A 21,210-nucleotide genomic window follows, 5' to 3' on the forward strand; every position below is an offset into this window, starting at 1 on the left:
ACCCTAAAAGAAGTGATCCAGTAAATTTTATTATATTTCCTTCAAAAAGAAAGAAAAGAAGTCAATGTGACGAATTTTATTTTTCAAAGTGTGACAGGAAATAGGTGGCAGTGTAAATCTCTACCTATATCATATGTTATCAGGTAAGAAGTTATTGATATTTTTCTATTAATATAGTCGGTTGCTAGCAACACATGGTTTCCTATCCTTGAATACAAACAAACCAATCAATAAGCACTGGGTTCAAAAATGTAACTTATATTTATGGAATTTCATACTCTCCTCCCCTTCCTCTACCTCCTATTCTTCCAACCCCTGCCAAATCACGAGAGACCCTAGTCCCCGTTCCCCCGGTGATATTGCTGGGACTACTGTGCTTTCACTGAACGCAACATCCAGGAAGCTCACTTCCCTTCCGATTCCTTTTAGTTAATAATCCAACTAAATAAAGGAACGGGGAGAATGCTCCCTATGACTACTAGGACTAGATTAAGGGATTATGTTGTCAAGTAGGTATACAAAATGATGTTTCCCAAAGTAATTACAATTGATGGATAAGATATAGGTTACATTCTACAGGTTTTTTAATACATTTTTGTTTGGAACTTGGAAAATAATTTTTTTATTTTTTTATTTTTAGAGACAGGGTCTCTGTCACCCAGGCTGGAGTGCAGAGGTATGATCATAGCTCACTGCAGCCTTGAATTCTTAAACTCAAGCATTCCTTCTGCCTGAGCCTCCCAAGTAGCTAGGAATACAAGTACATGCCACCACACTTGGCTTTTTTTTTTAATTTTTTTTTTTAGAGATGGGGTGTCGCTACATTGTCCAGGCTGGTCTCAAACTCCTGGACTCAAGTGATCCTCCCACCCTACCCTCCCAAAGTGCTGGGATTACAAGTGTAAACCACTGTGCCTGGCCAGAAAACATTTTTTAATATTAAAAAAAAATCATACTGGCAGACATTGCTATTAACAATTGCCTATCCAATACACATGCCTCTTAATCCTTACTAACATAACCTGATTACTACCTAAAAATATTCAAATTCCTCGATGACTCTGTAGGTTAGGGCTAACCGTGCAACACAGTTGTAGCCAATCAGATTTTACAAATAAAGGAAATAGTACTCAGAGAAAGTAAGTTATTTCATTCTATCACTCAACAAATCTATTTGATTACCTATATGCCATATATAAGAATAAACAACTAGGATATAATAGTAAACAAGATAAAACACTACCCTCACAGAGTTTACAGTCTATGAGGGAGGTCAGATAATTAATGAAGTTCTATATTGACTCTACAAAATGACAAGTGACAGCTCTAACCTGGTGTAGGGTGTGAGGGACCTAGAGAAAGGCTACAGTGTGGGGACTAGATCACAGCCAAATTCCAAACCCCAGTAGGGCAACAACAACATACTCCTCGCTCAGCACTATATTCCCTGAACCTAATCTGCCTGGCACCTTATTTTGCTAGAGCATAAAAGATATCTCCTGAATGAGAATGCAATTACATTTAAGTTTAGAAGGATGAGTGTGAAATTTGACAGGAAAAGCAGGGGAGGAAAAAGAATTTCTAAGAAAAAGGACTATGTATGGCTCTGGGCCTACAATTTTTGGATAGACCATTAGTACAGAAAGTCATAAACAAATCCAAGACTTAATCATGAGGTATTAATAAATAAGTTTGTGTGGTCCACCATGGAAAGTTAATCACAATTTTAATCATTGTTTCTATAAGGAAATATTACTGTTTAAACTGTACTCACTGATATCTCTCCAGTATGTGTCCTTTTTTGGCGGGGCAGTAGAGGTTCCTATTCTTCTGCAACAGATGACACAATAAGCAGCCAGGGACATTCTGTGTATGTGGAACAATTATAACAAATATAATTCAGCATCTAATTCAGAACATTTCTTTCAACTATAAGAACATGTTATCATCACAGTGGATTGACTGTCCAAAGAGTTAGATTTTTCAAGACCGGGGAAAAAACTTTTCAATTAAAAAAAAAATTTCTCCTTTAAAAACCCAAAACACATTTATTAGAATATTTTGCTAGTAATTTCATTATTCTTCTTCAAACTGCATCCAATTGTTAACAGTGATTAACAGGTAACAAGAATATACAGATCATTAATTAGAATACCAATATAGGCATATGTATATATTATATATGCATATTTATCTCTGATGACTGAACGCCTTGCAGAAATGAGAGGCTCTACATGGAAGACATACTTAGATTCCATAAAAGTGTTTAGCTTTTCTCTAGCTCCTTCAGGATGGTATCTAACATTGTTTAAAATTTGTTAAATTTTCTGAAATTAGGGTGGCCTATATAAACAAAGAAAAAAATTTAAATAAAAGATTTAAAATTTAATTGTTTATCAAAAAAGAACTGTCATCCAACTAATTCATCAACTGAGTAAAGATGATGTAAATATGATAGTCATTCCTAAAACAATTCAGTATTCTAGAACCATAACAGATTGTCTTTGGATAATGAGACCTTTTTTTTCTTTTTGTTTTTGCTATAAGGGTAAAGAAGGAAGGTACCGTGAGGGACTAATGTGAGAAATGGTCCTTTGGTTCAACATATTAAAAACTTCTAGCAGCTTTATAGGGATGGGAGAAATTACTGGTATACCTGAGTAAGAAATATCTTTTAGAAATAACACAAAATGAAGAACTTTCAAATTTTTTCTTAATTGTGATTCCACTGCATCAATTGGTGACTAAGCAAACTAATTTAGGCAACAAGTAAACTTGTAAAGGTCATTGTTTTGAAGGTCATTGTTTCTTATTTTCTTGTTTAGTGGGTGACTACTACTTCTCTGTAAGACACACATGGAAGTAAAAATGATATAAAGACTGTGATGAAGTAGGTGCTCACAAAACCAGGGCAGTGTTGGTGAACAGAGTCGTATTTTAGTTACTACATAAAAATACACTAAAAAACACAGAGCAAACACACCTACTGTTTCTTTCAACCCTAACATCTACTACAAAAGCAGTCAAGTGTAAGACATTATACAAATAACCTTTACAATTACTTCTCTGGCCTAAAAACCTTCCTAGTGTTATTAATAACTTAAACTCACCTCCTCCGCAGGCTTCCCTTCCACTGAGTCCTGGGTATAAATCTGAGTATGCTGGAAACATACTTCCTCTACTTCCTCATCTGGGTCTTGGTTATTTCATCAAGGCTTGATTGTGCATCTACTCTCCAGCCTCGCCTGGACAAATGCTCTGCCCCTTACTCTTCCCAGAGTGAGCACCGTCTGCTGTCTGTACTGCCTTCCCCGCCAGCCTCCACTCCAACTCCTCTCTCTCTGCTTGCTTCCTCAATATACTAATCCCCCCACCCGTTTCTACTATCCTGGAACCCTAATCTGAAAAGTGTGCCTTCTCTGCTCCTACACCTGTACGGCCAAAACTGGGGGGAGGAAAATAAAAGACAAATTCAGTGTGGGCTCTCGGAAGCAGAGATCCTAGTCAGATCTCTTCTCAGTGCCACAGGGACCATTCTAAACAATCCACACCCTCACCCAAGCCTCCTAGCCTACCTCCATCCTTGTCGGATCATCTTGTCCCTTACCTCACTCAGACAATGAAGACTATGAACTCCCTCAACTTCTGTCCCCATACCAACAAGCAGGGACAAATCCAGGTATTGTGGAGTTCAATGTTTATTCAAATTGGAGGGTGGGTGGAACTCTTTAACAAAATGAAACACAAAGTTACAAATACCAAATTAGCTACTAAGTGAAAGTTATCTAAAATGAAAAAAGAAGTCACGATAAATTACTTAAATCTTAGAAATCTGGTAACTTTCCTCTGAAATTTCATTATCAGAAATGCTTACATAGAAATGCTTCTGGATTACAACCTGGTGTTCCCTCCCTACCTCGAACATTACAACTCCTAGCAATGCCTATCACTCAAAGGGACGAACGCAAGTAAAGCACCCTAAACCTTACGTGTCATAATTCCACAGTAAATCTACCTTGGCCTACAAATGTATATTTATCTGTATCACCTTTTCCAGATTCCAAATAGATCTTTAAGTGCATTGTTTTTCCCAGTTTCTGAGGAAAAGGCCTTATCTCTTTCTCAAAGGAAAATATTCCATCTATGTTCTAAATCTCATCTCATTTCCACAGGGACCTTGATTCATCAACTACCTACCTTTCTCAATCTTCACACTCTCCCCCTCATTCAGCTCTTTCTGAAAAAATACGGGATGCCCAATATTCTCCCATCAAAAACAAAAACAAACTAAAAAAAAAAATTAACCCATCTTCACTTTCCTCCACCACCACCACCACCACTTAACTATTCTGAAGCAAATCCAAAATGTCTTACATGACCCCTGAGTACTTTAGTTCATCCTTTTCCTGAAAATGAGAAAAAGTATCATTATGCCTCCAAAATAAATATAATTCCTTGGTATCATCAAATATCTGATTAACATTCTCATTATTTCATAAACTTTGTTTTGTTTTGCACTATTGATCTGTTAGAATTAGGATCCAAACAAGGTCCACACATCTTATTTCGTTGATAATGTGCCTCTTTTATAGAGTCGATTACTTCCCTAATTATTGGCCTATTCAGATTTTTCTTTCTTTTTGAATTGGTCCTGATATCTATTTTTCAAGAAACCATGCATTTGTTTTCAAAATCATTGTATAAGGTTATTCATGCTATTCCTAAGTTTTTTATGATTAAAGTTTCATTTTTTGTTCCTAACATTTGTGCTTTTTATTCCTGAGTTTTCTAGAGGTTCGTTAATATAAAAATCATTTATTAATTTTTCCCAAGAATCATTCTGTTGGTTTTGCTGATCATCTCTATATTATTGTTTTGTTTTCTATTTCTGCTCTTCATCATTTTCTTCTTTCTTTGGGTGGATCCTGTCCTTTTCCTAACTTCTTCAACAATGCTTAATATGAGCATTTCTTGTTCTTTCATAAATGCATTTAAGACCATAAATTCCCCCTCTAAATTTCCACTGTGATTCTTCTCTAATCTGTAAACTGTTTAGGAATATGGTTTTTATGAGTTTTCAAACATATGAAATTTTTAAAGATTATCTTTTTATTGTACTACATGGCATGGATTCTTGGGAATTGTGAAGACTTGCTTTGTTACCTGGTTGCAGTCAATATTTATACCATAGAAGCTTATACATTGTTGTGAGCAGAATTATCAAGAAGCTATTATATTAGGCTTTTCAATTGTGTTGTTGAAAGTTTGTACAGCCTAACTAATTTTTGTCTGTATGATCTGCCAGTATCTGAAAGGTTTTCAAAAATTTCACACTGACTTGTATATTTATCAATTTCCTCCGTAGCTGTCCATTATTTCTTTAAATTAGTTATTTATACAACAAATACTTATCTACATGATTCCCTGTGAACCAGGAACTCTTTTAGGCACTGGAAATTTAGTGAACAGAAAAATAAGCCCCTGCTTTCATCTATCTTACTTTCTACTGCAGAACTCTCCAATCAGTGTGCCAAACAAAACCTATTGTTTTTGGTCATGATGTGAAAAGATATGTCATTAAGTGCATACGAATTGATGATTATTAGAAACTTAGTACTTTGTTCCTTTTATCATCACATACTGTCCTCCTTTAACCCTATTAACGTTTATTGCCTTAAGTTCTATTTCACATATTAATATTTCCTTGTCAGTTTTAACAAGTATTTATCATATCTTTTCCCATCATGGTTATAATCCTTTGGTATAATTTACAATTTCAAAATTTGTCTTTAATAGATGAATTTTAATCAATTTACACGTACTGTATGCTGGATAGATCGTTTTCTATATTATCCTTTAACTGGTTTAAAGTTAAATCATTTATTTCTATCCCTTTAGTACATAAATACATTTTAAACATGCTATATAGAGTATAAAATTAAACATTATCATTATCCTCCCAAATGAGAATATGAAAATGTTTTAAATCTAATCTGACCTATTTCTTAGGTATTTTTGTCTAGTATTTTAAGTCCATTTTATTTTTGAACATCCCCCAAAAAGTCATTTTTAAAAGCAGTCAATCTAAATATTTATCAACATTTTGCCAATTTCTTTCCTTACTATTGCTTCTTGCACCTAAACTTTTTTCTGGGTTAATATCATTCTTGATGAAGGTATATCCTTTGACAGTTCTTTCAAGAGGGCCTATGTGTAGTTAGCACTCTCAATCTTAGCATGTCTAAAATCATTACACTTTAGGTATGCTAAAAAAATAGCTGGGCTGAGAATTCTGGGTTAAGAAGTCAGAGTAACAGCAGGTTTCCTTCTGTTACATAAATGATATGTACATTCATGATATTTTCACTAATATTTCTTGCTGCTCTGCTCAGGAGAAATCTGTTGTAAGTCTAATTATTGTCTCTCTGTAAGCAAAATAATAGTAAAGAAGTTTAAGAACATGCTCTGTAGAACCACACTGCCTGGTTTCAAATCCAGTTCCACCAGCGACTTGTATTAATCATGTTTTTTATTTTATGATTCTTTGACATCTTAGGGCTGTGCAGATCCAGGTAATGACTTCCCCTCCCAGGGTTAGATAACTCCTAGAGGTAGCAACCAACTTGTCTGTGAGCGTGCCTTTCACATGCAAACCAACCAATCTTGAATCCACACCCCCCCAACCACCTTCTTTAACTAACCCTCTCACACCAAGCCAATGTTCCCCTACCCTAAATCACCTCAGAGCCAGGTACTGAACAACTAGGGACCACCCATCTGACCTCCCAAAATTATTCCAACCATCCAATCCCAAACTTGTTCAGCTTGCCTACCGTGTCTCGCCCACTCCCTCCCACAAAAAACCACAATAAAGGCTCTGGCCTATGCTTTGCCGTTGCTCCTTATGCCTCCTGACTGACCTTGGTACTTCCCCACGTGGCCTAGAGTGGTGTCATATGTCCACTCTCCCTTGAGAACCGTACATAATAAATTCTTCTTTCAAGGCAATTGTCTTTATGTCTATCATCTTACCAGATGTGGTTAAAACAAAATCCCAGGCACATTTTAAAATACAACTAGACATACGCTCTTGGACTAGTTAATTAACCTGTGTCTCACTTTCCTCATCTGTAAAATGGCAATAATAATGCGACTACTTTAAAAGGTTGTTATATTACATAAGTTAATGCGTGTAAAGCACACAGAATAGTACCTGTTCCAAATTAAGTGTTCAATAAATGCTACTTATTATCAATATTATATTCCATCTGGCAGTTTTAAGATCTCTTTGTTTTTGATGTTCTTACAATTCTGTACTTTATGTCTGGGTATGAGTTTGTTTTTTACATATCCAACTGAGGATTTGGTGTGTTCCTTCAATCTTAGAACTCACATTTTTCTTCAATTCTGCAATATTCTTAACAATTATCACTTTGACCCCACTCTACTTTTTCCTTCTGGTATTCCTATTAGGTATACTTTAGATTTTCTTATTTTACCCTTCAAATCTCAACTTCTTCTATATTTCCTGCCTATCTCTTTGACATGCATTATGGATTGTTTCCCCAAATCTATCTTCCAAATCATCAATCCTCTATTTAGCTGTATTTAAACATGTCATTCAATCCATCCATTGAGTATTTCAATAACTCTTTTTTATTTCTAAAACTTCCACCTGGCTCACTTTCACATTTGCCTGCTCTTTTTACACACATTTTGTCTTAAAGTGCAGATTATTAAAAAAAATAATGATCATAAGCTATTCCTTTTCCTATAACCATGCTCTTTGGTAGTTCCCTCCCATCCTGACTTTAGACTGGGCTTCTATGTAACTTGGGCCATAGGACAATAGAGACATGATGCAAGCAGAGACTTGAAACACACGTGCACACTGAGGCTTCTGTCTTGCTGCTCTTGAGAACCCTGTGACCACCACTGTATAAAGAAGCCTAGGTTAGTCTGCTGGATGACCAATGTCCAATATCTGCATTAATGACGCCAACAAGTACCAACTGATGGCCAGCACCAACTTCCAAGCATGTGAGGCTATACAAGACTAACCAGCTTCTAGCTGACCCTACAAACCCCATATTCAATCCTTAGACTTGCAAGCAATAACAAATGGTTAGCCAGTAGGCTATGAGATGGTTTATAATGTTACAAAAAGCTGACATATGTAGTATCTCAACTTTGCTTTACACTTTAAACACACTTATTTTAAAGTCTCTCTGTTGGAACCACTATTTCTAGTAATTAGGGTTGGCTATCCTTCATAGTGGTTTGTTTGCTTACATGATTTGTAATCTTTGATTGAGAGCTCATCTCATCTTCAGTAGATTTCCTATGGGAGTCCTGTGTGCTCTGGTCTATACTGCAGTTTAAAATTTATCACAGCCAAAGTACCACAGGTATTACATATTTATGGATTTCTCAATTTGGGTTCCCAGCACTCTGAGGACAGTTTGAATTCAAACCCCACTACCACAAGCAGTACAGAATTAGAGTTCCAATTTCCACTCTTTCATTTTGCTGTTAAAAGCAAGTTTTCATGGTGTTTCCTTTGTCTACTGGAAGGAAATTTTCCAGTCCTTGTTTCCTTGAAGGTGTATTCCTTCAAGATTATCACTTTTAGGCTAAGCTGACTTTAACTGTATGTGCGCATTAGGCCCAAGCAATTAAGGTCTCTATCGTGTTCTGATAACTCTGTAACTTGCTTCAACCTTCTCCCTCAATGCTAGGACTTTCTTCTGAGTTTCCTCTTCTTTTCCTTCTCACAATTCCAAGTTCTTCTGTTACATTTTACCTAGAATTTTCATGTGTACGGAGGGAGCAAAGGATGCTGCCTGGAAGTAAATTTAACTTTTAAAATCTTAGCATATTATTCTTCTGCTTTAAATCTTTCAATAATTCCCCCTTGTCTAAGACAGTGTTTCTTAAAATTTTGGTCTCTAGAAAATTAGTGGTCCTGAGTTGTCTATCAAGAACATTGTAGGTTATCTCTGAGTTTTAGAGGAAAAGGTGATAAAACAATTTTGTTCATATACCTTTTTTTTCACTTTAAAGTATGATTTACATTAATATTCACACATTCAAATGTATAGTTCCAAGGGTTTTGACAACACAATCCTATGAAAATATAAAAGTTCTATCAACACATTTCTGTGTCCCTTCATAGTCAAGTCTCTCCCAGACCCAGCTCTGAAAACTACCGATCTGTTTTCTGTCCCTAAGGTTTTGCCTTTACAAGAATGTCCTATGAATGGAACCATACAGTATGTAGCCTACGAGTCTGGCTTCCTTCACATCACCAAGTTGCTGTGTGTATCAGTAGTTCGTTCTTTTTATTGATTAGTACAATTCCATTGTATAGATACTACTTTGTTTATACATTACCCAGCTGAGGGATATTTGGGTTGTTTCCAGTTTTTGGTGAACACGAATAAAGCAGCTATAAACATTTTCATACAGATTAAAGTTGTTTACCATCTCAACCATAACCCTGTTGATTTCTGCAACCTCCTCATCCTTGACAAATCTTTTGAAGTCAAGGATGAATCTCCTGATTGTCTTCTTCCAGATGCCATTATACACTCCCTGTGATATCACCACAAGCCCAAGCAAGGTTCGTGATGAATCTTAGATGTTGTAATCCTTCCAGAATTCCATCAGTGCCTTCTCAGTCGGAGCAATAGCCTGGGCAAAGGTCGTCTTTAGGTAGCAGGTCTTGAAAGCTGCGAGAAATCCCTGATCCATTGGTTGGATCAAAGCAGTGGTATTTGGAGGGAGAAATACCATTCTGATATTAGAATGAAGATCACCAATACGAGGAGGAGGTGTGGGAGCATTAACAACAATAAGCAAAATCTTGAAAGGTATATTATTCTCCAAACAGTCCTACTTCATTTTGTTGACAGAGCAATTTGGAAGGGCATCTTGGAACAGAAGCTGGGTCATCCATGACTTCTTATTGTTCCTGCAGTACAATGGCAGTGTGTGCTTACTGATATGCTTGAAAGTGCTGGAGTTCTCACAGTGCCAGGTCACAAAGGGCTTCAATTCATAACATGCAACACTGCCCCCCAAAATTATCAGGTCCTTAAAAGCCTTGAAACTTGGCATTAACTTGGCCTCCTTATGAATGAAAGTTATTTCCTCCATAATCAGCTTATCTTGTTTCCAAAAATTCTTTAGCTGCCTTCATATCAGCATTCACAGACTCACCGCTCACTTTCACATGATTTATGAATTATGATTCTTGACTGGTTTAAACCACCCAGAGATAGCAGTAAATTTTACATTGTAGTCAGATCCAGCTCTTCTTTGAATATTGCAAACTTTTTGCTTTGGTCATGATCATGGTGCTGAGACGGATACTCTTTTGTGCCTGGTCTTCAATCTAGGCCATTAGAAGTTTCTCCATATCTGATATACGCCCCTTGAATTTTTGTTAGTCTCACTGCTTCAATGAAGCAGATCCTTTAACAGCTTTATCACTTTGTTCTTGCTCTTAAAGAGCTTAGCTACAGTGGAATGGGACATGCCTGCCTGGTGAACAATAACCTTCACTAATTTTCTACCTTTATAGTCCTTAATCAATTTAATTTCATTTTCAGGTCAGTCACTCAACATGGCCTCTTTCTGGCAATATTAGCCACGGATTTTGTATGCTTAGGGGCCATGATTAACAAAACAAGAGAGTAAATCAAGCACAAGAGAAATGATGCAATCAAGAGACATGGTAAACAGGAGTTGTATAAGGCTGCTGCTGGCATAACATGGCTTACTGTTTTATAGTATTTTTATAAGTAGAACGAATACACTGTAAAACAACAATAATCAGTATAGTAATACATAAACCAGTAACACAGTCACTTATTATCAAGTATTATGTACTGTACATAATTATATGTGCTATACTCTTATACAATTGGAAGCACAGTAGGTTCACACTATCACCACAAACATGTAAATAACACATTGTGTTACAACATTAGGAAAGCTATGACATTACCAGATAATAGGAATTTTTCAGCTCCATTATAATCTTAGGGGACCACTGTGGTATACATGGTCTGTCATTGACCAAAACATCACTATGGGGAGCATGACTGTATACCACACACATCTTCTCTGAGTCTGTGACTTGTCATTTTCCCAAAGGTACCTCTTGACAGAAGCTTTAATTTTGATAAAGTCTTTTTATCAATTTTTTTCTTCTATGGTTACTGCATTGTGTCCTGAGAAACTGTTGCCTACATAAAATTTACAGATATTCTTCTATGATTTTTGTCTAAAAGACAGTTTTCTTTTAGCTTTTATATTTAGGATCCATTTCAAGTTAATTTTTGTGTGTGGCACGAGAAAGTGGTTGAGGATGATTTTTTTTCTATATGAATATTCAATAGTATCAGTGTAACTTGTTGAAACAAGTTTCCTTTCCTCATTGAATTAATTCCTTGTTCAGATATCAACTGACTATATAGGTAGCGACCTATTTCTAGACTCTCTATTCCATTGCTCTGCCTATTCTTACATAAATATTACACTATCTGGATTACTGTAGTTTTACAGTAAGTCTTGAAGCTAGGTAGTATTAAGTTTTCCAGCTTTGTTCTACCTTTTCAAGATGAACTATTCTAAGTCTTGGCACATCCACATAATTTTAGAGTCAGCTTGTCAATTTCTATTTAAAAGAACCATTGAGATTATGACTGTGATTACATTAAATCTGAAACACTGATTTTAAGCAGCAAAAAAAGATGAAATTCTGAGGAGACTAAGAAGGACACAGAAAGTAAAAAGGTAAAGATTATCATTACAAAATAAAACAAAATTCAAAAATTACACTAAATTTAACAAGAAGGGCTGACTGCAGTGGCTCACACCTGCAATCCCAGCACTTTGGGGAGGCCAAGGCGGAAGGATTGCTTGAAGCCAGGGGTTCAAGACCAGCTTGGCAAACACAGTGAGACCCTGATTCTACAAAAAATTTTTAAAAAATGAGTCAGGCATGGTGGCAGACGCCTGTAGTCCCAGACACTTTTGGAGGCTGAGGCAGGAGGATTGCTTGAGCCCAGAATTTTGAGGCTGCAGAGAGCTATGATTGCACCACTGCACTCTAGCCAGGGTGACAGAGTGAGACCCTGTCTCTAAAAAAAAAAAAAAAGAAATTAAAAAAAATTTAACAACAAGGAGGCGACTACGGTCTTCATAATGGTAGCTTCATTGTCCTGGTTGAAGAAGAGACCACACTGAAATTAAACATCATTTCTCCCTAGGATCTAGCGTATATTAATAAAAAAAAAAAAAAACCATCATTTTGCACTTTCATTCTTATTAACAAAACCTGAATTGTAGCTGGGCACCCAGATACCTGAATAAAGACATCATCTTTCTTTCCTTATACTTAAGTGTGGTCACTGACTAGGAACTGGCTAATGGAATATGAATGGATGTGTCATGTGCAACTTCTGAAAAGTGTCCTTAAAAAGAGTATGTGCCTTTCTTCATCCTTCCTTTCTCCCTCTTACTAGAATGAGCAAGTGACAGTTCGAATTAAAGCAGCCATCTTAACCATGAGGTATCCTGCTAAGGATAGCAGAGCAGCAACACAGAAGAATTTGAGCCTGATGATCATGGAGCTGCTTCCATACTAGCCATGGACTGCCTACGTATGCAATCATATGCATATTTAAGCCATTATTATATTTTCTGTGTAATACAGCTGAATCTAATCTTAACACACCATAGTTTTAAATGTCTATCTGCCAGTAATCCCAAAATACCTTTAGCCACAACCTTTCCAGACTCATGTATCCAACAACTATTGAACAATTCCACTTGGATGTCCAACAGGACTTTCAAACTTAGCTGTCCAAAACAAAATTCCTTATTTTTTCTCCCCAAACTCTTACTCATTTTCTCCATCACCATCAGCCAAATGGTAAATGGTCTTTGATTGTAAATGATCTACCTCACAGCTCAAGCAAAAAACTCAGGTGTTGCCCTTGAGTCCTTGTTTTCTCCTCACTCTATATCCAAACCATGCAAAATTTGTTGTCTGCTATCAAAACACATTCCAAATCCACCCACTTTTCTCCATCTTCACTGCTACCACTTTGTCCAGTTCAAGCCACCATCATCTTCAGTTTGAAGTAATGAGATAACAACCTCAATGGTGTTTTGTAACCTAAGAAATCCTTCCCGAGAGATAAAAAGTTCTGGAGATGGAAGGTAGTGATGGTTGCATAATAATGTGAATGTCACTGAACACTAACCTCAAAATGGTTAAAATGGTAAATGTGTATTTTACCGTAACAAAGCAAACAAAAAAGGAAATCTTTCCTAGAGAAATAGTCTCCTGTATTTTTTCTATCTTCCAGATGTGTCTTTTCATGTTTAGGTCTTTATCGGGAAATTACTGTCGTGAATAGTGTGAAGGCTCTGGAACCTTTTAGGTACATAAAAATGTTTGGTGAATAAATGGAGGTTTTAAGTCTGGATGATTTGGAGAAACACAGGAAGAAAAGCAGGTTTTGAAGTGAAGATGAGCGAGGTAAACCAGTTCAGTTTGAGAGGTGACATTTAGTCTATTCATAGGTCATTCATTAATGCACAGGCAACACCTGGAGCTGAACACCTGGCGCTCAAAAGTGGCATTCAAAGGGAAGGAACTGAGAAGATGGTCAGAAGAATGTATGCAAGAGGAAAAAGAGTAAAGAAAAGACACTTGGGAAGAACTGTATTTGGAGGCAAATTTTAAGGAGAGAGTGCAACAATATTTCCACCAGTTGGAAAAGATTTCAGGGATAGAAAGAGGGAAATAAATGGAAGAAGTGGGTTCCTAAGCAATCACATAAACACATGAAATAAAAAAGCAGCATGAATTTAATTAGGGAAGCATAATTTAACCTAAGGAACAGAAAGCAAGAACCTCGTATCTCAACTAGTTAAAATAATTACAGTGCGTGCTCTTAGACTACAGCTCAGAATTTGAGGAAGGGATTAACTTTAGAACCTTCTGGAATTTTTCACTTTAAAATGACCGTTACTGGGTTTAGAGACCTATTAGCATTCAATCTAGCCCATCTCCCGGGTCAGAGAGGGAGCAACAAGAGGTGGTCTGGGAGGCTCAGATGTGACTGTGGCTGTTCCCTACTCCTTGCCACTATCTTTCGGAAACTAACTGCCCAAAGTGAAGTACCGGTAGGTGCTCCCCTCAGGGACTCGACAGCAACCAGAGAAGGGCAGCGACCCTGAAAGAAGAGTCAGGCTAGCGAGGACCACAGAGAGGCCCTCGCTCTCCGCGGCGGATCAGCGGGTCGGTCCGGGGCCGCGCGCCCTCAGCCGGGCACCCCAGCCGTGCCCGGTCCCCGCGTCCCACTCCCCGCCGCGCGCAGCTGCGCCGACACCCTCGTCCGCCCCCCACGAGCCCGGCCTCCCCTTCCTACCTGCCAGCTCGCGGACTCGGCCCGCCCCCAACCGCTCACCGGGGACCCAGTCGGCTGGGGCGCCCACCTCCCTCGGCGGCTCCCAGCCTGCGCCCTCCACCCGCCGGCGGCGGGCACGTGACCCCGCCCCCTCGGCCTGGCCCACGCCCTCCTCCCTCCCGCACGCTCCACCCACGAGTGCGTGCCTGGCGCGATGACGTAGTAGGCACAGGCGCACTCTGTCTGCGACACCGAGGGGCCGCTGGGTCTGTGGGCGGAGGTGCGTGGCGAGCTTCTGGGCGACTGAGGAAAGTGGGGTGCGGAGAGGACGGAAGGGTCCGGAGAAAAGACGGGAGGAGGAGAGAATACCTAGGAGCCGTCCTCCGGGTGCTGGGTTACGGGGAAGTGTCGCGCACGTTTCCGGGCCCTTCCTAGCGGGGAGGGGCAGCTGTCCACACCAATTCAATCGTGGGTTTCCCGTGGGGACGGCGCGCCCCGCCCCGCGTCCAGGTGTAGACGTGAGAGGGTTAAGTTGGCTGACGCTGGGTAGTGTCCTGCGAGCATGGAGCCTTCGGGGATGTGGTTCGTTTAGTGAAGGAACACAAAATCTGGAGATCTGGCTTGTACTTTTTTTTTTTCTTCCCTTGACCGGAGCTATGGCTTAATGTCTTCAACCGGTCTCCTCATCTGTGAAATGAGGCGGTTGGCCTCAGTCTGTAATTTTTGAGGCCTCTTTCAGAACTACCATTCTGTGATTCCTGCTTCTCAGGAACTTACGTTTTATCATTCTCCTGAATGGGAAAAGAGAGCCTTCGAATAATGGACATGTTTTACACCTGGGTTGGGCACGCTGCTGTGGAGTTATGCTGCTTGCCTTCATTAGGATTAATTGTTCATGGGTAGAATTTGTTTGCAAGTAAGATTTTTTTCTCATTATTGATATTCTAAGTAGATTCATTTTAATTATGTTAAAAGATCAGAATATCTGTGTTTTTAATGTTCTGTCATTCAGAGATTTAACTGTTTAACGTTGACATTTAATATTTTGCCTCATTTCAGAGGTAAATTCCCAAAGTATATTGAAGTTGATGCTTTTGAATTGTATGTCACCTTATCTTTTTTATTAGCATCCTTGAGGTCATCTGCACATTCTGAGTGGGAAAAGATGGTCAACGTCTTGAAAGGAGTGCTTATAGAATGGTTAGTAGTTTCGATTCTTCGTGAGTTTTAATTTTACATGTTGAATCTTGATTTACATATATACCTTTTCTAAAATCCTGTCCATTTATTTTATTTTGAAGAGCTGCATGAAATCAAGTCTTTCAGCTTTGTAAACTTCAGTTTTTTTATTTAATTAACATGTGGGACAGATTTTAGTGCCTAGTTTTTTCATGGTGCCAGATTTCAGTCTTTTTATTGAATTGATGCAATTGGCATTATGATCAGAGCCAGCATATATGTTAGATTTAGTCCTCTTTAGGGAAACAGTGCTTGTATTCTCAAACCATCAGGACTTAACTAGAATTTAGGACGTACAAGAGTTCAGGAACTTGCTTAAGTCTTCACCATTACAAACAGTAGACTTTTAAAAAGAGAAGGAAAAACAAGAGAGCTAGTTGAGGAAGGTTTCTTGAACTCCTTTGCACATATTCCAAAGGAGAAGCTAGAAACTGTAATGGGCAGAGGAGTCTAACATATGGGACTTAGTTATCACCCAGTTTTAAAACCTGAACTGCTGGATCAATCTTGCTCAGTCTTCACTTGCCTGTTTGCCCCATCAGTAATTCTGTCTCATCTGGGAACTCTGCCCTGTGGACACTCCCTTTGTCTGAAAATACTCCTATCTACCCTTCTTTACTCTTAATATGAGCGATTGCATGGATAATGGTACTGTTTGCTGTGTTGGCAAGGAGCAAGACCAAGCCCTAGGACACTTACAACATTTAGAGCAGCACTGTCCAATAGAAATATGTGGTTCACATACATAGTCTTAAATTTGTTAGTAGCCACATTAAAAAGACTTTAGACCTAACAATAACAGATTCATAAAGGGTATGGCCAGAGCTGGTGGATCCTCCTTCACAATCAGGTGCAGATGTTGGGATGATGACTGGAAAAGTCCTTCAGCTTTCCTCATATCTTATTTGATGCCAAGGAAAACATTGTTATTAATACAGTATTGGCATGGGTCTATTAATTACCTTGTAACATCCATGGATTGTATGAAGCATTTAGTTGTATCAGAGTATTGAATTTGATAAGTCTGGAATTTAGAGGCAATCCACTCAAGAATTTCCTAAAACTGCTCCCACCGTCCCAGTAATTCTGTCTCCAAATTCCAGTCCCATCACTGTACAAGGTAATGTGTAATAGTTTACATAGTGCTGTTTTATGTGTTCCATCCCAGCAGGCAGCAAAATACTTCTCAAGTTTGTATGGCATAGTTCAAGAACAGCGTCTTTTAATATGACTCCTGTCTTAGATTGGCTTAACTTCCTGCCAGTTTTAAACTCCATGTCTATCAGTTCCTTTTAACTAATTTTGATTCTACAGTAAAGAAACAAATAGACCAGATTATGGCAATGGCCATTTAGGCCCAGCTTTAGTGAACTGAAAAACCAAAGTACTTTGCCTAGCAAGGGCTTATCAAATATCAAAATCTACATCTAAATAAAAAATCTTTATGTTTAGAAATTTGTGTTTTCATGTCAAAACAAGGTTGATGTAAACTTCCCCTTTGTTGGGATCCACCATCAACTGCCAGGGTCACACCAAGCACTTTCCCAAATATAGCCAACCACAGCAATTCCTGAAGCAAGCAGCATATGCCCAAAGTATGTTTGTGTCCAATTCCAGGTGCTGGAGCAGACCTCTGGTGTGACAGTTACCACAGTTGGTTTGACGAGTACTTTAGCAAGAAAGATCTGTTGCAGAGGTGCAAATTCCAATCAGTTTATAGCATAATAGAAAAGAATCTGGAGAAATATATGTTCTTATGGCTTTGGCTTTTAACCCTGTGGTATGTATGAGAAGCAAATAAGAAGAACTGAGACAAAACCAGTCTAATTATTGTTCTATTCTTTTACAGCACTTATAAATCTTTTCTCAGCCTTTGCTTCTTTGTATGGTCGTGTCACTGAAGTTTCCCAGATACCCAAAACAGTGCCTAAGCACTGTTTTTTGGATTCTTTTTTCTTGCCACTCTCATTGTGGAAGTGGAATAGCCCTATGTTCAGACAAGAATATTTCAGGCCTTCCACATTCATAACAAAAGTCCCTTTAACTTTGAGTGTCTTTTAAATAGTCTTTTTAAGTCATTACATATTATCAACATTTCAAGTGCATGCTGGAGAATTCAATCTCAAATTGACTTCTTTCCATCTCCTTTCAAAATTTGAGGCAGTTGCTATTAGAGTTATTAATATTTCAGTGTCTTACTAACCAGTCATTCTTCTGAGCCATCTCATTTGTCAGCATTTCCCTAAGAATGGGGAATACCATTAGTGTTCAAGATGATTTGAGGAACACACATTTTGGGGAGAATAGAACACAAAAATATTTTTTATATGACTAGTTTAATTTATTTGAGGGGAAAAAAAGGAAACTAACACATCAAACTCTTGGTTTTTTACCAGATGAAGTTAAGCTTAAAAGTTAGTTGATTTAAAGGCACTTTAAGGAAAATTATTACATGATTTGCAATGAAGGTATTTTAAGAGATGGCCAAAATAACAAGGATAGTGTGCAAATGGCAAAAATTTTGAAAGTGCTGGCATGATGATTCAGCACAAATGTGAGTCCCACAACACTTCTTGGTTTCAGTGGTTTAGCTTTTATATCAGTGAAATGATGTAAATTTATTTCGTTTAGAAAGTTCATAGAGATATTAGTCTTCATAGCCACTTAACCCTTGCTACCTTTCATACCTCTTAGCAGCTGCCAATTACTGAGAGTAGATGGTGTCCTCTGAATGCACTGAGCTCAAACACTAACAAGATGATGTATCACATTTGGACAGCAATTTTATAATGTCCTATTTGTGCTTATTACCATGTTACATTTGGACCCAAAGTTTATTTTAAAGTGCCAACACAAAACAATTGTTTGTCTCATTGTGTAAAGTATATCCTTCTAAGAAACCTCTGAGTGTGTGATTTTTGTAGAATATATTGAGTTTTTTGTGGGGCCTGGAGGGGGCAAGAGCGCAGTGGGTGCCAAGGTCACCACGTGAGTCCTCCCTTGTTCCTTGTTTGCAGGGAAAGGAGGAGCTCCGCCCCCAGCCATCACCCCTGTCTACTCTTAAATAGTTCTCCTTTTATTGCATCCCCCCTTATTTGTATAAGCAAGGAAAAGTTTAGGGAAACAATTAAGTTACTTTAGAGTCTGAGTAGGGAAACAATAGTTTTAGAGAAGCTGAAACTTAGGTTTCCCTGTCCTCTGGGCCTCCTCATTTTCCTTTCTGTAATATTATCTGGGAAGTACCCTGTTAAACCTGCTTCATCACCCCCAAGTTCCTTCTGGAATTGCTCTTTAAGCACTTTAATTTTTTGTTTCTGCCTTTGCTCTTCGTTAATAATTGATAAATTGTTTACCTCAATGAAATTTCTCAATGTATAATGTGTACTGTTTTACAAAAATTGTTTTTTAATTTTTTATTTAAATTTCAAAATTAGGGAATTACTGAAAATGTGAATTTTATCATTTTCTGTATCTGCTTAAGGCTGTGGCCATTATGTTTTCTCTGTTCATAAAAGACGCCATTGTCTCCCATTGTCACTGGCTGTTGCTACCATTCTGTTTGATCTCGTGTCACTGTTTGCCTTGAGATCCTCATTGTCATTGTGTCTTTAGGCCTTCCTTTCCTCTTTCAGTTACCCAAAAAGCCACAGACTCCTGAGCCATCCCTCATCTCTTACCTTATGGACTCTCATTGTCTTATGGCTCTATTCATCTGCTTTTTTTTCCATTCCATCTCCTATTCATTGCCCTCCTGCTACGCGCCCAGCGCCCCCCATCCTTCCGCCTCACCCTCTGGAACATAGTGAGGTAGCAGCAGCGGCAGCATCCCCTGTATCATCAGCCTCTTCTCTGAACGTTCTCTTCTCCTTCCCCCACCCGCTTTTTCCTTTTTGCTATAATAAAACCTGGCTTTCTCCTGAGCACACTGCTTCTCCTCCAGCTTTATCAAGTGGTGACTTTTTTCCTCTTTTATCTCTGGTACCATTGGGCCAGGAAATGGGATAGGTATCTACCATGCTCCTTATTGCCCCTTCCAGAAATTCTCCCTCTCTCTTCCATAGAAACCCCCAGTTATGAATCCCAGATCATCAACATAGACCACCCACTAATCCTCCTCTTCCCTCCTCCTCCTCCTTTACAGACACCCAAGTCTTTCAAGTTCAGTATTCTCAAAGCTATTTTGTTAGGATTCCCTTCAAAGATTCTGAATGATAGTCCAGACTAATAGCATTCAGAATTTTAAGGAAGGAAAAAAACTTGAGTACCTACTACAAGCCAAACACTGTCTTTAACATTTATCTTCTTTAATTTCCGTAACAATTCTATTATTAATATGTAAGCTCACTTTTATACTTGGGAACAGAGGCTCTAGGAGATTAAGTACATATGCAGGGTCACACAAATAAGTGATAAAGCTGAGGTTGAATCCAGATCTGAGTCTCTTACTATATACCCTGCCTTTTCAGAGTGACTACTTAACTGGTTTAATAAGTTAATTTGTCACTGGCAAGACATTGAACAGCTATTGGTTTCTTAAATGTAATGGTCATGGGTAAGTAAGGAAATTCATTTTTTAAATCAGTTTAGGAAGCTGTGATTCTAGGCCCTGTTAACTACAACGCTTTGAATATACTTTTATTATTTCACTTGTCAGTGACGTTACTCTTAAAAACCTTATCATTGGCCTCTTTCTCTTAAACTTGTACTAACAGTTCTAAAATGAAGTCATGTCTCTCTATATTGTTAACACTTGAGGCAGAGAGGAAGTGAGATTTTGAGTAACAGTTCAGAACTTTAAAAATCGTTCTAAAAATTCTACATGCTCAAATTTAGTTGCTTTAGTCTCTATGGTATGATTTGACAACAAGGTGTCTTATAATCGTGTGTTTATTTCTACAGTGATCCTGCCATGAAGCAGTTTCTGCTGTATTTGGATGAGTCCAATGCCCTGGGGAAGAAGTTCATCATTCAAGACATTGATGAAACTCATGTCTTTGTAATAGCAGAGTTGGTTAATGTCCTCCAGGAGCGAGTGGGTGAATTAATGGACCAAAATGCTTTTTCTCTTACCCAGAAGTGAAAATACTAGATATTGACCACTTGGGAATTACAAGCAGCAAATGTGAAAGACTTACTTGCTTAGGAGCCTGCTGTGGGAAAGACCGAGGGATCATTTGCCCAGAAAAAAACACCCTGAACTGATTTTTTTGTACCCTAGAATTAAAAAAAAAAAACCCAAAAAATCTTTAACAGTTGGCTGTAATTTGACTTATTATCCTTTATTAAAATATAAATGTTAATATTTTTCCAGCCTTTTTAATACCAATTTAAACATTAAGAATATAATGGAGGTGCTTTTAAATTATCAGTGTAACGTAGCTATTTATTTTGCTTGTTCCTGTTCACGAATGCGGGTTTTTGTAGTGTGGATGTGGTTGCTTTTTTTTCAGTTAGAAACTTCGTAAATTTACTGTTTAGAAAAATATGCCGAGGTGGGAACTTTGGTAATATTTGTCTCACAAATATCTACATACCGGGCAGC

General features: G+C 38.1%; 2 protein-coding genes across 2 annotated transcripts in view; one reads left to right on the plus strand and one right to left on the minus strand.

Moving 5' to 3' along the window:
• SERAC1 (serine active site containing 1) overlaps positions 1 to 1,865 on the minus strand; it is a 44,583-nt gene extending 42,718 nt beyond the window's left edge. Inside the window, exons 1-2 of the mRNA XM_012646856.1 lie at positions 1,775 to 1,865; positions 3 to 39 (exon numbers count right to left, since the gene is read on the minus strand). Of these exons, the coding sequence (XP_012502310.1) occupies positions 3 to 39; positions 1,775 to 1,865 (128 nt within the window). The remainder of the gene's footprint in view (positions 1 to 2; positions 40 to 1,774) is intronic.
• A 12,797-nt stretch (positions 1,866 to 14,662) lies between these two features.
• GTF2H5 (general transcription factor IIH, polypeptide 5) lies at positions 14,663 to 20,965 on the plus strand. Its single transcript, XM_012646812.1, has 3 exons — positions 14,663 to 14,709; positions 15,557 to 15,629; positions 20,568 to 20,965. Exons 2-3 carry the CDS (start codon positions 15,595 to 15,597, stop codon positions 20,746 to 20,748), a joined length of 216 nt encoding a protein of 71 aa, XP_012502266.1. The 5' UTR covers positions 14,663 to 14,709; positions 15,557 to 15,594; the 3' UTR covers positions 20,749 to 20,965.
• Positions 20,966 to 21,210: the final 245 nt, after the last annotated feature.

This window comes from Propithecus coquereli, unplaced genomic scaffold (genome assembly GCF_000956105.1).
Source record: "Propithecus coquereli isolate 6110/MARCELLA unplaced genomic scaffold, Pcoq_1.0 Scaffold25, whole genome shotgun sequence".
Lineage (NCBI taxonomy): Eukaryota > Metazoa > Chordata > Mammalia > Primates > Indriidae > Propithecus > Propithecus coquereli.